Source organism: Camelina sativa, chromosome 5 (assembly GCF_000633955.1).
Source record: "Camelina sativa cultivar DH55 chromosome 5, Cs, whole genome shotgun sequence".
NCBI classification, from domain to species: domain Eukaryota; kingdom Viridiplantae; phylum Streptophyta; class Magnoliopsida; order Brassicales; family Brassicaceae; genus Camelina; species Camelina sativa.
Window position 1 is genome coordinate 19707404 of NC_025689.1, and position 11202 is coordinate 19718605.

The window sequence follows — 11202 nt, forward strand, 5'->3', positions numbered from 1 at the left end:
GGATTGCTCCACTCCAAAGTAGCAAAGGCTGGAGATATGACACAACAATGTATTGCGTGCTGCTCTTATGAGAATTTGCGTCATTCCCCTTCTGAGATTGAAGTTGCACATCCATGCAAAATAAACTATAGCAGGTATTCCAAGAACAGAAATTGTAGGAATGAATAATAAAGAATGACGTCTCAGTATCTCACCTCGAACATGGTAGTTCTGGCAAGGCGCAGAAGGGGTCTAAGACCCCATGTAGCAAATGCGAGAATCCCAACTGCTGGAATCAGTTTCATCAAATGTGGATTTCCTCGTAAAGCATCGTATGCCCTGATATAAAAAACTAACAGGTCAGATAAAACGGCATAAATTATTTAAATCTGTATATGCATTAATTTGATAGACAGACCAAACGTGGAATCATATCCTACTCCCCCTATTCCAACTACTGGTCGCTTTTGGGTCTCACTAATAAGCAAAAGCATGTGTTGTGTGTGCATACTTCGTCAATTTACGACACCCAACTCATTTAGTAGGATTAAGGGAATTAAGGATCAAGTATATAACCTTGTGAATATTACTGCAGTTGATTTAAGAATAGGGCCTTCATTTCCATTCCCAGGAAAGAGAGCTGACCGACAAACGAATGCATTACACCTAGATGATACAGGTACTGTTGAACCACTCAAGGTCTCCAGAAGCTGAAGACTCCAAACGTCTTGTCTCTAAGACAGCAGGAAAGGACACATTAATAGAAGCCCACGTGAAGGTTAGTTATATACTAATTAAAAATCTATAACTTTACTAAAAACATGAATCTATGATAATTAGCAAACACATGGCTAACAACAGTCACATTATAATCTATTCTAACTGAGAGCTATATATAACTGACACATAAACACACAAAACTTAAATACACTAAAAACAAACCCAGAAGCTTAAATATGAGAATTGCAAACCCAAAAAAAAAAAAGGAAAAACTCCTAAAGTTAAACCAACAACATTGCTTCAAGAAAAGCAAACAGAAGCACCAACAGATACACAAAGCAAGAAACTAAACCATTGAACTATGCTATGAGCACAGATGATACCGTGGCACATGATGAAAGAAGACAAGTCCGAGTCAGAGACACACGAGTTTTACTCTGCACGAAAAAAAAAAAAAAAAAAAGAAAGAGAAATTAGACACACCAAGTAATCAAAACGCAGGAAATTGACCAACAGCACAAACACAAAAACAACATACATTATGGTATCCAGAAGCTTCATGCATCTTATGAACATTGAGATCATGAGACAATGGTAGAGAGACAGTACGCATCATCATCCCAAGTGTACGAAATCAATGATCCTGCACAAAATAAAGAATTAGCTTCAAACTACCAGAAACAATTCAAAAATTACGAAACACTTTTGCATAATTACAAAAGATTAGCGCAATTCTAACTTCCACACTGCAACACAGAGGACGATTTCAATTTCATCGAATTATCCGAAATTCTCACTAATTGAAGCCGATCCTTGACTAAATCAAGTCCGAATCACACTTATCCTCAGGATCGTAGTAGTTTTAGCCACAAATTTCAAGATTTCGTGGAAGTTACCTGATAATACTTACGGAATTGAGAAACCCAGAGTGATCAGAAGCGAACGACGAGAAGCAAGAAGCGATCGGATAAGATGACAGAGAGAGAGAGAGAGAGAGAGAGAGAAGTGAGCTTCTTCGTCTTCTTGTTCTAGTTGTTTGATGATTAGTTTCTTTCTTTGCTACGAGAACAACCAACAACAAGACATGCCTAGAGCTAACGTGCGCGGCGAGGAGGAGGAGGAGGAGCTTTTGACGTGTTATCTTTTTTTCTAAACTACGCTTCTTCGTATCGTGGCAGACGACTGACTCATCAAAAAGAAACGATCACCTTCCGTTCCGAGTTTGTTTTTGGGATTAGACGAGACGAAATGATTTGCGTGGTCCCGCAAATTTTTACGATTTTCACCAAACGGAAGCTTTTTCACTCTCTTATCCGAAAATAAATCCTTTTCCACGTGATGTATTGTAAATGGACCGTCGTTTATTCGTCCACCGACCAATTTTGGCCCAAACCCAATTGTATAAGTTTTTAGTTTACCAATTTTCCACTAATAGCACAAAAAAATAAGTTGTATTTACAAATTTAGCACATTATTTCTACTGTTTTTAAAACTAAATTTTATCACCTCAAAACTATACTTTAAATATAAAATAGAAATCCAAATCTAAAATTTTTTTTAAAAAAAAGATTATCAAAGATCCTTAGAAGTTTGTAGAATGTATATCTATAAAACTTATTTTAGTACTATTTTTATAGTACTTTTCTTTTTATATTATTCTATTATATATCACTAATGTACTAAATCCAAATTATAAATATAAAAAATTACAGTATACCAGATTAGTAAAACTAAACCTGAGCTTTGTACCACCCAAATTGATTTAACTAAAATTTAATATATATATATATATATATTAATGGTATGGAAAAATACATTTTTAAATTTTTTCTCAAACTTATTACTTACTAGATTGAAAATTTAGTGGAATTTTCTAGGTAGTGTGTTCAAAATGGAACTCTCGAATAACAATGAGAATTTGTTAAAAATATCATTTTTGATATATCCCTTTTCAAAAATGCCTCCTTTTTGGCTATTTTTATTTTTGCCCTCCTTTAATTTTTAATGACCATTTTACCCTTAGATGAAAAATATTTGATTCAATAAAAAGAAAAACAAAATTTTCCCGCCAAAAAAATTTCCGACATATTTTCCCGCCAAAAAATTTTCGAAAAAATTTCCCGCCAAAAAAAATTTACAAAGTTTTTAAAAGGTTTTATAAGGTAGAAACCTTATAAAAGCCTTATAAACACCTTGTAAACGCTTTTACAAGATTTTTTAAAAGAGGTTTAAAAGAGTTTTAAAAGGTTTTTTAAACATTTTGTAAACGTTTTTACAAGCTTTTTATAACCTTTTTAAAAGGTTTTCAAAATGTTTTTAAAAAGGTTTTTAAATACTTTGTAAACGCGCCTTTGTAAACGCGTTTACAAAGTTTTTAAACATCTTGTAAACGCTTTTAAAAAGTTTTTAAAAGCATTTACAAGGTTTTTATACGGTTTTTAAACACCTCGTAAACGCTTTTACAAGGTTTTTAAAAGCGTTTACAAGGTTTTTATAAGGTATAAATTTCATTTTTTTGGCGGGAAAATTTTTTGATTTTGGCGAATAAAATTTTTTTTGGCGGAAAAAAAAATTTTTGACGGGAAAATTTTTCATTTTTTGCGGGAAATTTTTCTGATTTTGGTGACTGTACATTCTTGTTGTCATTCAAAGAAAGGGTAATTTAGTTTTTTATATATAAAGAGGAGTAGTTTTAAAAATGGTCAATATGGAGGGATATTTTAAAAAAGAGACATGGAAAAAAGGGTATTTTTGTGAATGCCCCGATAACAATCAGCTTAAGCTTAACCATAGAAGATGACTAGATATGTTTTCTCACATGATTAATTTTACTTAATTAGTTTGTAAAAGGTGTAAAATACGAGGGAACTTAGATCATACTATCTCAAAACATAAAGAAATACATTTATTTATACTAAAATAGTACTAACTTGATCAGAGATATATCCTTACAAAATTGTTGTGTTCGGATGGAGACTCTCTCTCTTGACCTTTTCCAGAACCACATGGCTTTGCAGGATCCTACGAGCTCAAATGGCACTAAACGAAAGAAGACTGACTTGGAATCCTTCTATCGACACTGTGAGGAACATGATGATCTGATGGTCCTGAATCAGATCAAGAAGCGATCTAAGGCTGAATCAGAGTCATCTCCTGGAACTGTCAAGGCATCTGTTCGCCCGAGACTCAAAGTAGATTAAAACGTTTATGTCGTATTTTAAAACCTAATGTTATTTTCTTATGTGAAACTCTAAACTCTTGTGATGTTGTATGTAAATTTGCTTCTGAATTAGGATTCTATAACGTTATTACTGAACCCCCTCAAGGTAGGAGTGGAGGTCTAGCTTTGCTTTGGTCCAATGATGTAATCTTATCTCCCTTGTACCAAGATGAACGTATCATTGATGTGTACATCACTATTAATAATGAAGCTTTCTATTTTTCTGGTGTCTATGGTAATCCTGTCCAAAATAAACGGTTTTTGTTTTGGGATTACTTAGAACTACTCGCCATGGTCCATGGATGATTGCAGGTGATTTTAATGAGATACTAAGCAATAAAGAGAAGGTTGGAGGACCACCAAGAGAAGCTTGGACTTTTCAAAGATTTAAGAACATGCGTGCTACCTGTGATTTAACTGATTTGAAATCAACTGGCGATCGCTTTTCTTGGGTGGGAGAACGGCGCAACTACACTGTCAAGTGTTGTTTGGACAGAGCCATGGTTAACTCTGAATGGATATCTCTTTTTCCAACTGCAGAGACTGCTTTTCTTGAATTTAATGGTTCGGATCACAGACCACTACTTACAACTATTCAGCCTCCCAAACAAACTTCATCAAAGCAGTTCCGTTTTGATAAAAGACTTATTGACATAGACAACTTTGCACAAACAGTCGATCGGGATGGAATCTCTGTAAACAAAATTCTTATTACTCCATCTGTGATCAGATTAACATTTGTCGCAGTGTCATGGCAAAAAAGAAACATGCTTCAAACATTAATTCAGCAAAAAGGATTGTTTTCTATGAGAAAGAACTAAATAGAGCTATGGAAAGCACAAATCGATATTTAAGAAGGAAAATTCCGAGAATACAAGATGAACTAAGTAAAGCATATAGAGATGAGGAGTACTACTGGAAAACAAAAAGCAGGAACAGATGGATGCACTGTGGAGATCGCAACACATGTTTCTTTCACGCCACAACAAAGAATCGATATGCCAAAAATCTTATTTCCAGCATACGAGATGTCGACCAAACAGTATATACAGACGAAAAGAGCATTGGAGAGCAAGCACAAAAGTACTTTACAAGTGTTTACACATCTAGCCGAGTACCTGTATCTCCAATAGATTTTGGGGATTTTCTAGCAACGGTAACTCCTGTCATTAATGAGGATCTAACGAAAGCGTTCACAGACACAGAGATTTTTGATGCTGTCTCTGATATTGGAGACGACAGAGCGCCTGGTCCGGATGGTCTCACTGCACGTTTTTATAAACAGTATTGGGATATAATAGGGAATGATGTAACCAAAGAAGTCCGTGATTTCTTTGATACCTCTTACATGAAATCAGCTATAAACCACACCAATATCTGTCTCATACCAAAAACGACACCAGCTGAAACTTTTTCTGAATATAGGCCAATAGCCTTATGTAATGTCCTTTACAAGATCATTTCAAAATGTCTTGTGAATCGACTAAAAAAACACCTAGACAACATTGTGAAGTTATGCATTCTTTAAAGTCAAGGAAAAGGGTTTCTCAAAACTACATGGCTATCAAAACAGATGTTACAAAGGCGTATGACCGAGTGGAATGGGATTTCTTGGAGGTCACAATGAAATTATTCGGTTTTTCAGAGAGGTGGATACAGTGGATCATGGCATCTGTTCGTTTTGTAAGCTACTCTATCCTAATCAATGGATCCCCTCATGGCATGGTTATCCCAGAACGGGGTATAAGAGAAGGTGACCCATTATCACCCTATCTATTTATACTTTGTGCTGATATTATGAGTCACTTAATCAGAACAAGAGTAGCGGATGGTGATATTAGAGGTGTTAGGATAGGGAATGGTGCTCCTCCGATCACTCACTTATAGTTTGCTGATGACTCCTTATACTTTTGCCAAGCAAATACTCGTAATTGCAAAGCTATTAAAGAAGCATTACAAGTCTACGAGTATTACTCTGGGCAAAAGATAAATACAAACAAATCTTTGATAACTTTTGGATCAAGAGTTCCAGGTCAACTACAGAATCGTCTAAAAAACTTACTGGGAATACCAAATCATGGAGGAGGTGGAAAATATCTTGGGTTACCGAAACAATTTGGTAAAAAGAAAAGTGAGATGTTCCAAAACATTATCGAAAGACTAAAAAACAGAACATCTTCGTGGAGGGGACGACATTTATCACCAGCTGGTAAAGAGATCCTCATTAGATCTGTAGCTTTGGCAATGCCTGTTTACTCGATGTCTTGTTTTAAATTACCAAATGAAGTGTTATCAGACATTGAAAGTATTTTACAAAAATTCTGGTGGGAAAAAAGTAATCAAGACAGAGGCATACCTTGGATAGCCTGGAAACGATTGCAACACTCAAAAGCCGAAGGGGGTTTGGGTTTCAAAGATTTAGCAAAGTTCAATGATGCTTTGCTTGCTAAACAAGCTTGGCGTCTTATTCAACATCCAAATTAACTCTTTGTTTGCAAGGATTTTTAAAAGCAGATACTATAAAGAGGACTGCATTTTGGATGCAACTCCGAAAGCCAATCAGTCGTATAGATATTCTATGGGGGATGGAAAAACCATACGAGTGAATAAGGATAATTTTACAGAATCCCATCCTCCAAGACCAATTTCCGGTACAGCTGCATCATATAACACCATGGTCCTCTCTGACACTACACATGGAGAACATCATCGATGGAATAATGATAGGATCATGGAACATATATCAGAAAACGATAGAGGAGTTTTGATAAACACTTACCTTCCTATATCAAATCTTCAGGACCGGATCATATGGCATTATACTAAAAGCGATAACTACTCAGTTCGTTCAGGATACTGGTTCTATGCATAACCCCGAACAACCAAACAATCTCCCACCTATACCTCATGGATCACCTGATTTAAAAAGGAAGATTTGGAAATTAAGTATTCTACCAAAAATAAAACATTTCCTCTGGCGTACAATCTCCAAGTCCTTACCCACTCTCACAAGGCTTGGTTCACGTGGAATGAATATCGATCCGATCTGCCCTCGATGTTTACAGGAAGACGAGACCATAGAACATATCCTATTACTTTGCCCTTTTGCTGAATCTATTTGGCAAATGTCTACTATCCTAGTTTCTTTGCTGTACACATCATATTCGAATATAGAAGGCTTCATTGATAACATTTTCTAGAACATAAATTCAAATACCACCTCAACAGATATGCAGCTTCTCCCCTTCTAGTTATTGTGGCATATTTGGAAGAGTCGCAATACTTTTTTTTTTGAAGGTAAACAGGACAAGCCGAACACAATTCTATCACGAGCCAAATCCAACATACGTGAATGGAATTTTTTCAACAACAATAACAATGGGCACGTAACCAAGCATGATCATCGACAGCCACGGAAAATATGGACAAAGCCTCCGACACTTTTCACAAAATGCAACTATGACGCTGCTTTTGATCCTAATACTAATCAAACGAAATGTGGTTGGATTCTGCGAGACCAGCATGGTGTATCACAAGGATGGGGAGCTTCAGTCCTGGGCTATTCTGCATCACCTCTCCAAGCAGAAGCTAAGGCATTATTGGCGGCAACACAGCAAAGCTGGATCAGAGGTCTAACAAATATCAATGAGACTTTAACAAAAGTGTTAAATGACCAACTTTATGATGTATCGATCGACAACATTGTTCATGACATAAAGACTTGGTCATCCAAATTTCAGAATGTTAAATTTGTTTTTGCTTTTAGAGACTGTAATAATGCTGCTCATTATTTGGCCAAATTTGGTTGTAATTCTACTTTTATATTCTACTAGATAAGTACCCGCACTACGTGCGGGTTTGTTTAAATCTATATATATATATTAATTGCAATACCTTCTTTGCTTCTTATATTTTCACATTTGAAATATTAAAATTATATATTAACAAATAAATTATATCATTGATTTAACTATCTTTTATTTGATAGTGAACAAAACTCCGATCTTTTTCATATATAAAATTTTATTTCTCTAATGACACACTTTCATGAATTTCTCTACAATATTAACCAAATTCTCAGTCACTGTTGCAACCCTTCAAATTGTTGAGAAAATTCTAACGCCTAAATCATATGTTTATATCTTCATGGTTTACCCTAAGAGGACCAAACAAATCTTTGGTTTTATTCTTGATACAATTTTATTTTTTGGTGATGCATCTACTTAGTTAAAGAATACATCAACATGTTCTAAACCTCTCTAAATTTTTTATACAAATATTGAAATTGTTTGTGATATTAAAAGAAAAAAAACATAAAAAATGTTTTAAATTCCTCTTAAATTTAAATATATTTACTTTTAATTTAGGTGCATTTAATTTGGATTGATAGGTGGCACTCTCTCCATCGCTTACGTGTCATTCATATGAAGAGAGTTGAGCAACTTTAATATAGATTCAGACAGTTTTTCACCTCCTATTTGGTTATTAAACCATTTGTATAACGATTATCATTAATATAATTCACTTTTGCTGAAAAAAAAAAATCCTTACAAAATTGTTGAACCGGAAAGTAAACCAAAAATGTTTCAACCTAAAGAAAAATATCTCTAACCAAACTAAACCGGAAACATATTTACCAATCTCTCAATTCACAAATTGTTTCAGTCACACCAATGAATGAAAAAAAAAATCGCGATGACGACCAAGTCAAAACCCCAGTCTCTCTCAACGCGTCGTTCTCCGCCGCGAACTCGCTCCAAACCGCTACCGGAAACCAATCCCTCGCCGCGAACTCGCTCCAAACCGCAACCGGAACCCAATCCCTCGCCGCGTACTCACCCCAAAGCTTTACCAAAACTCAATTTCTCTCCTTTTCCACCAACGCCGGCTTCACTAGGAGCAATCACACCCATCGGAACAAGAAAATACGTCACATTATCCGAATGGTGGCTAACAAGAAAAGGAAAAGATAAGGAGAAGAAAGCTCTGTGTATCACAGGTTTCGAATCTGACGTGAGACTCTTTTCATCAGGAAGGATACTCAAAAGGCATAACAGTGTAACTCTCGAATCAGTAGATGGGATTACCATTTCCATCAGTGGTTTCATCAACCGAGCTCGTAGTATAGAGAACGGTGTTTCGGAGGAGGTTTGTAATCATTTCCTGTTAGGGTTTCCGTTTAACTGGGAAGATTACAATGAGGAGATTGTTGTTGATGAAGATAGAGGTTTTGTTGTTTCGTTTGATGATGTTCCTGTGAATAGGATACAGGATCTTAGTTTCGTTGATGGTTGTTTGAAAGACAAGATCTTGGTTGATGTAGTTAGTAGTTTAAGGGATATGGTTTGTCCTAAATCTGATGAGAAGAAGAAATCAGCAGTGGTTGTTGACGATGAGAGTTTGGTTTCGAGTGCTGTTGTTGTGGGAGTGAAGACTAGAGCCATGCGACGGAGAGATGAGTTTGAGTCTTGTATTGAAAAGAGATCAGTTTTGCACAAGGTCTACAAAGAGGAAGAAGAAATTAGCTTAGTAGTTTCATTCACATTGTTCTTTAACTCTCATTTTGTATGAAATTTTTTGTGAATTGTAACTCAACTCAGCGTGGATTTGTTGTTAATTCATGTTCTTCTTTTGACTATATCCTAAACATTTGGATCTTGGACCTTCAGAACAGGTTTTTGCAATGTTAGTTTTTGTACCCGACAAAAAGAAAACATATATGAAGATTAAGTGAAAGATGTGCAAATGTTAGGCTATTTAGGATTTGTGATTTGGATACATACACAATCTATACCATTTTTTTTACAATGCAGATAAAGAAATAAATTTTCACATTATTTTGATTTGGTCTTATCATTTTAGGTATTGTCAAAGGTAACATCCTAAAAATGAGGTTGATCAAAGGATCCACCAAAATACTCGGACATGTCCACTACACACGGACGAAAGCTTCTTCTCTCTTCTTTGTCTGATCTTGAGAAACTCTCAACTTTTCAGTTTTTTACACCTACATCACGTTGATGAATCGGTCATGTTTGAGTCTTCTTCTCCCTTAGGACGAAAAGATGTTGCAAAGAGCAGCGAGTAATGCGTATTCGTGGTGGTGGGCCAGCCACATACGTACAAAGCAATCCAAATGGCTCGAACACAATCTTCAAGGTATGTTCCAATCTTTCCTGATTCCACTTTTCTTCTATTATTATATGTTCTTGAACATCTGTGTCTTTAACAAAGAAATGATCTCTGTAGATATGGAAGAAAAAGTAGAATATACTCTTAAGATCATAGATGAAGATGGAGACACTTTTGCCAAAAGAGCTGAGATGTATTACCGTAAAAGGCCAGAGATTGTTAATTTCGTGGAGGAAGCTTTTAGATCGTACCGAGCATTAGCTGAACGTTATGATCATTTATCTAGAGAGCTTCAAAGCGCAAACCGCACAATCGCCACAGCTTTCCCTGAACATGTTCAGTTTCCCATGGAAGATGATAGTGATGATAACGAAGATTACGAAGGGAATCTGCGGAGACCTCCTAAGCATCTTCATCTTATCCCCAAAGGAAGCAACATACCTGAAGTCCCGGATATTCCAATGAAGAAAGATTTCAGGAGTCAGTCTATGATGTTGTCAAGAAAAGGACCAGCTGGTCTGAGGACAGTATCTTCTGCACTAGCTAAGCGGGAAGCGGCGATTGTGAGTTCGGGACTGAGTAAAGAAGAGGGCTTGGAGGAGATAGATAAGCTTCAGAAGGGGATTTTGGCATTGCAGACTGAGAAAGAGTTTGTGAGGAGCTCATATGAGCAGTCTTATGAGAGGTATTGGGATTTGGAAAAGGAAGTGACAGAGATGCAGAAGAGGGTTTGTAACTTACAAGATGAGTTTGGTCTTGGTGCTGCGATTGATGATAGTGATGCTAGGACCTTGATGGCGAGCACCGCCTTGAGCTCTTGTAAGGACACACTTGCTAAGTTAGAGGAGAGACAGAAGCAGTCTGTTGAAGAAGCAGAAATTGAGAAAGGAAGGATCAAGACTGCTAAAGAAAGGTTCGATGCATTGAGGAACAAATTTGAGAAATCAGAAAGCGATGATCATGATGAGGTTATTATAACAGATACAGAAGAAGGTGATGTGGTACAAGAATCGAGCTATGAATGTGAGAGAGAAGAATCAAACGAGAATTTTACTGTTGTGAAACTTGCAGAGAAGATTGATGATCTTGTGCATAGGGTTGTTTCGTTGGAGACCAATGCCTCGTCTCATACTGCATTGGTGAAGACATTA

At 36.2% G+C, this 11202-nt stretch overlaps 2 protein-coding genes across 2 annotated transcripts in view; both read left to right on the forward strand.

Annotated features, from left to right (window-relative positions):
* On the forward strand, positions 8593-9557 carry LOC109124939 (protein EMBRYO DEFECTIVE 1674-like). Its single transcript, XM_019245475.1, has one exon. The coding sequence runs from the start codon at positions 8597-8599 to the stop codon at positions 9488-9490; it is 894 nt and encodes a 297-aa protein (XP_019101020.1). The 5' UTR covers positions 8593-8596; the 3' UTR covers positions 9491-9557.
* Positions 9734-11202, forward strand: part of LOC104789414 (protein NETWORKED 2A-like) — a 4401-nt gene continuing 2932 nt past the window's right edge. The window contains exons 1-2 of the mRNA XM_019245330.1: positions 9734-10078; positions 10169-11201. Coding sequence (XP_019100875.1) covers positions 9985-10078; positions 10169-11201 — 1127 coding nt within the window. The 5' untranslated portion in view covers positions 9734-9984. The remainder of the gene's footprint in view (positions 10079-10168; position 11202) is intronic.

Bases quoted from the DNA above. Each gene is read 5' to 3' on its own strand.
- LOC109124939 (XM_019245475.1), top strand. From the start codon at position 8,597: ATGAAAAAAAAAATCGCGATGACGACCAAGTCAAAACCCCAGTCTCTC.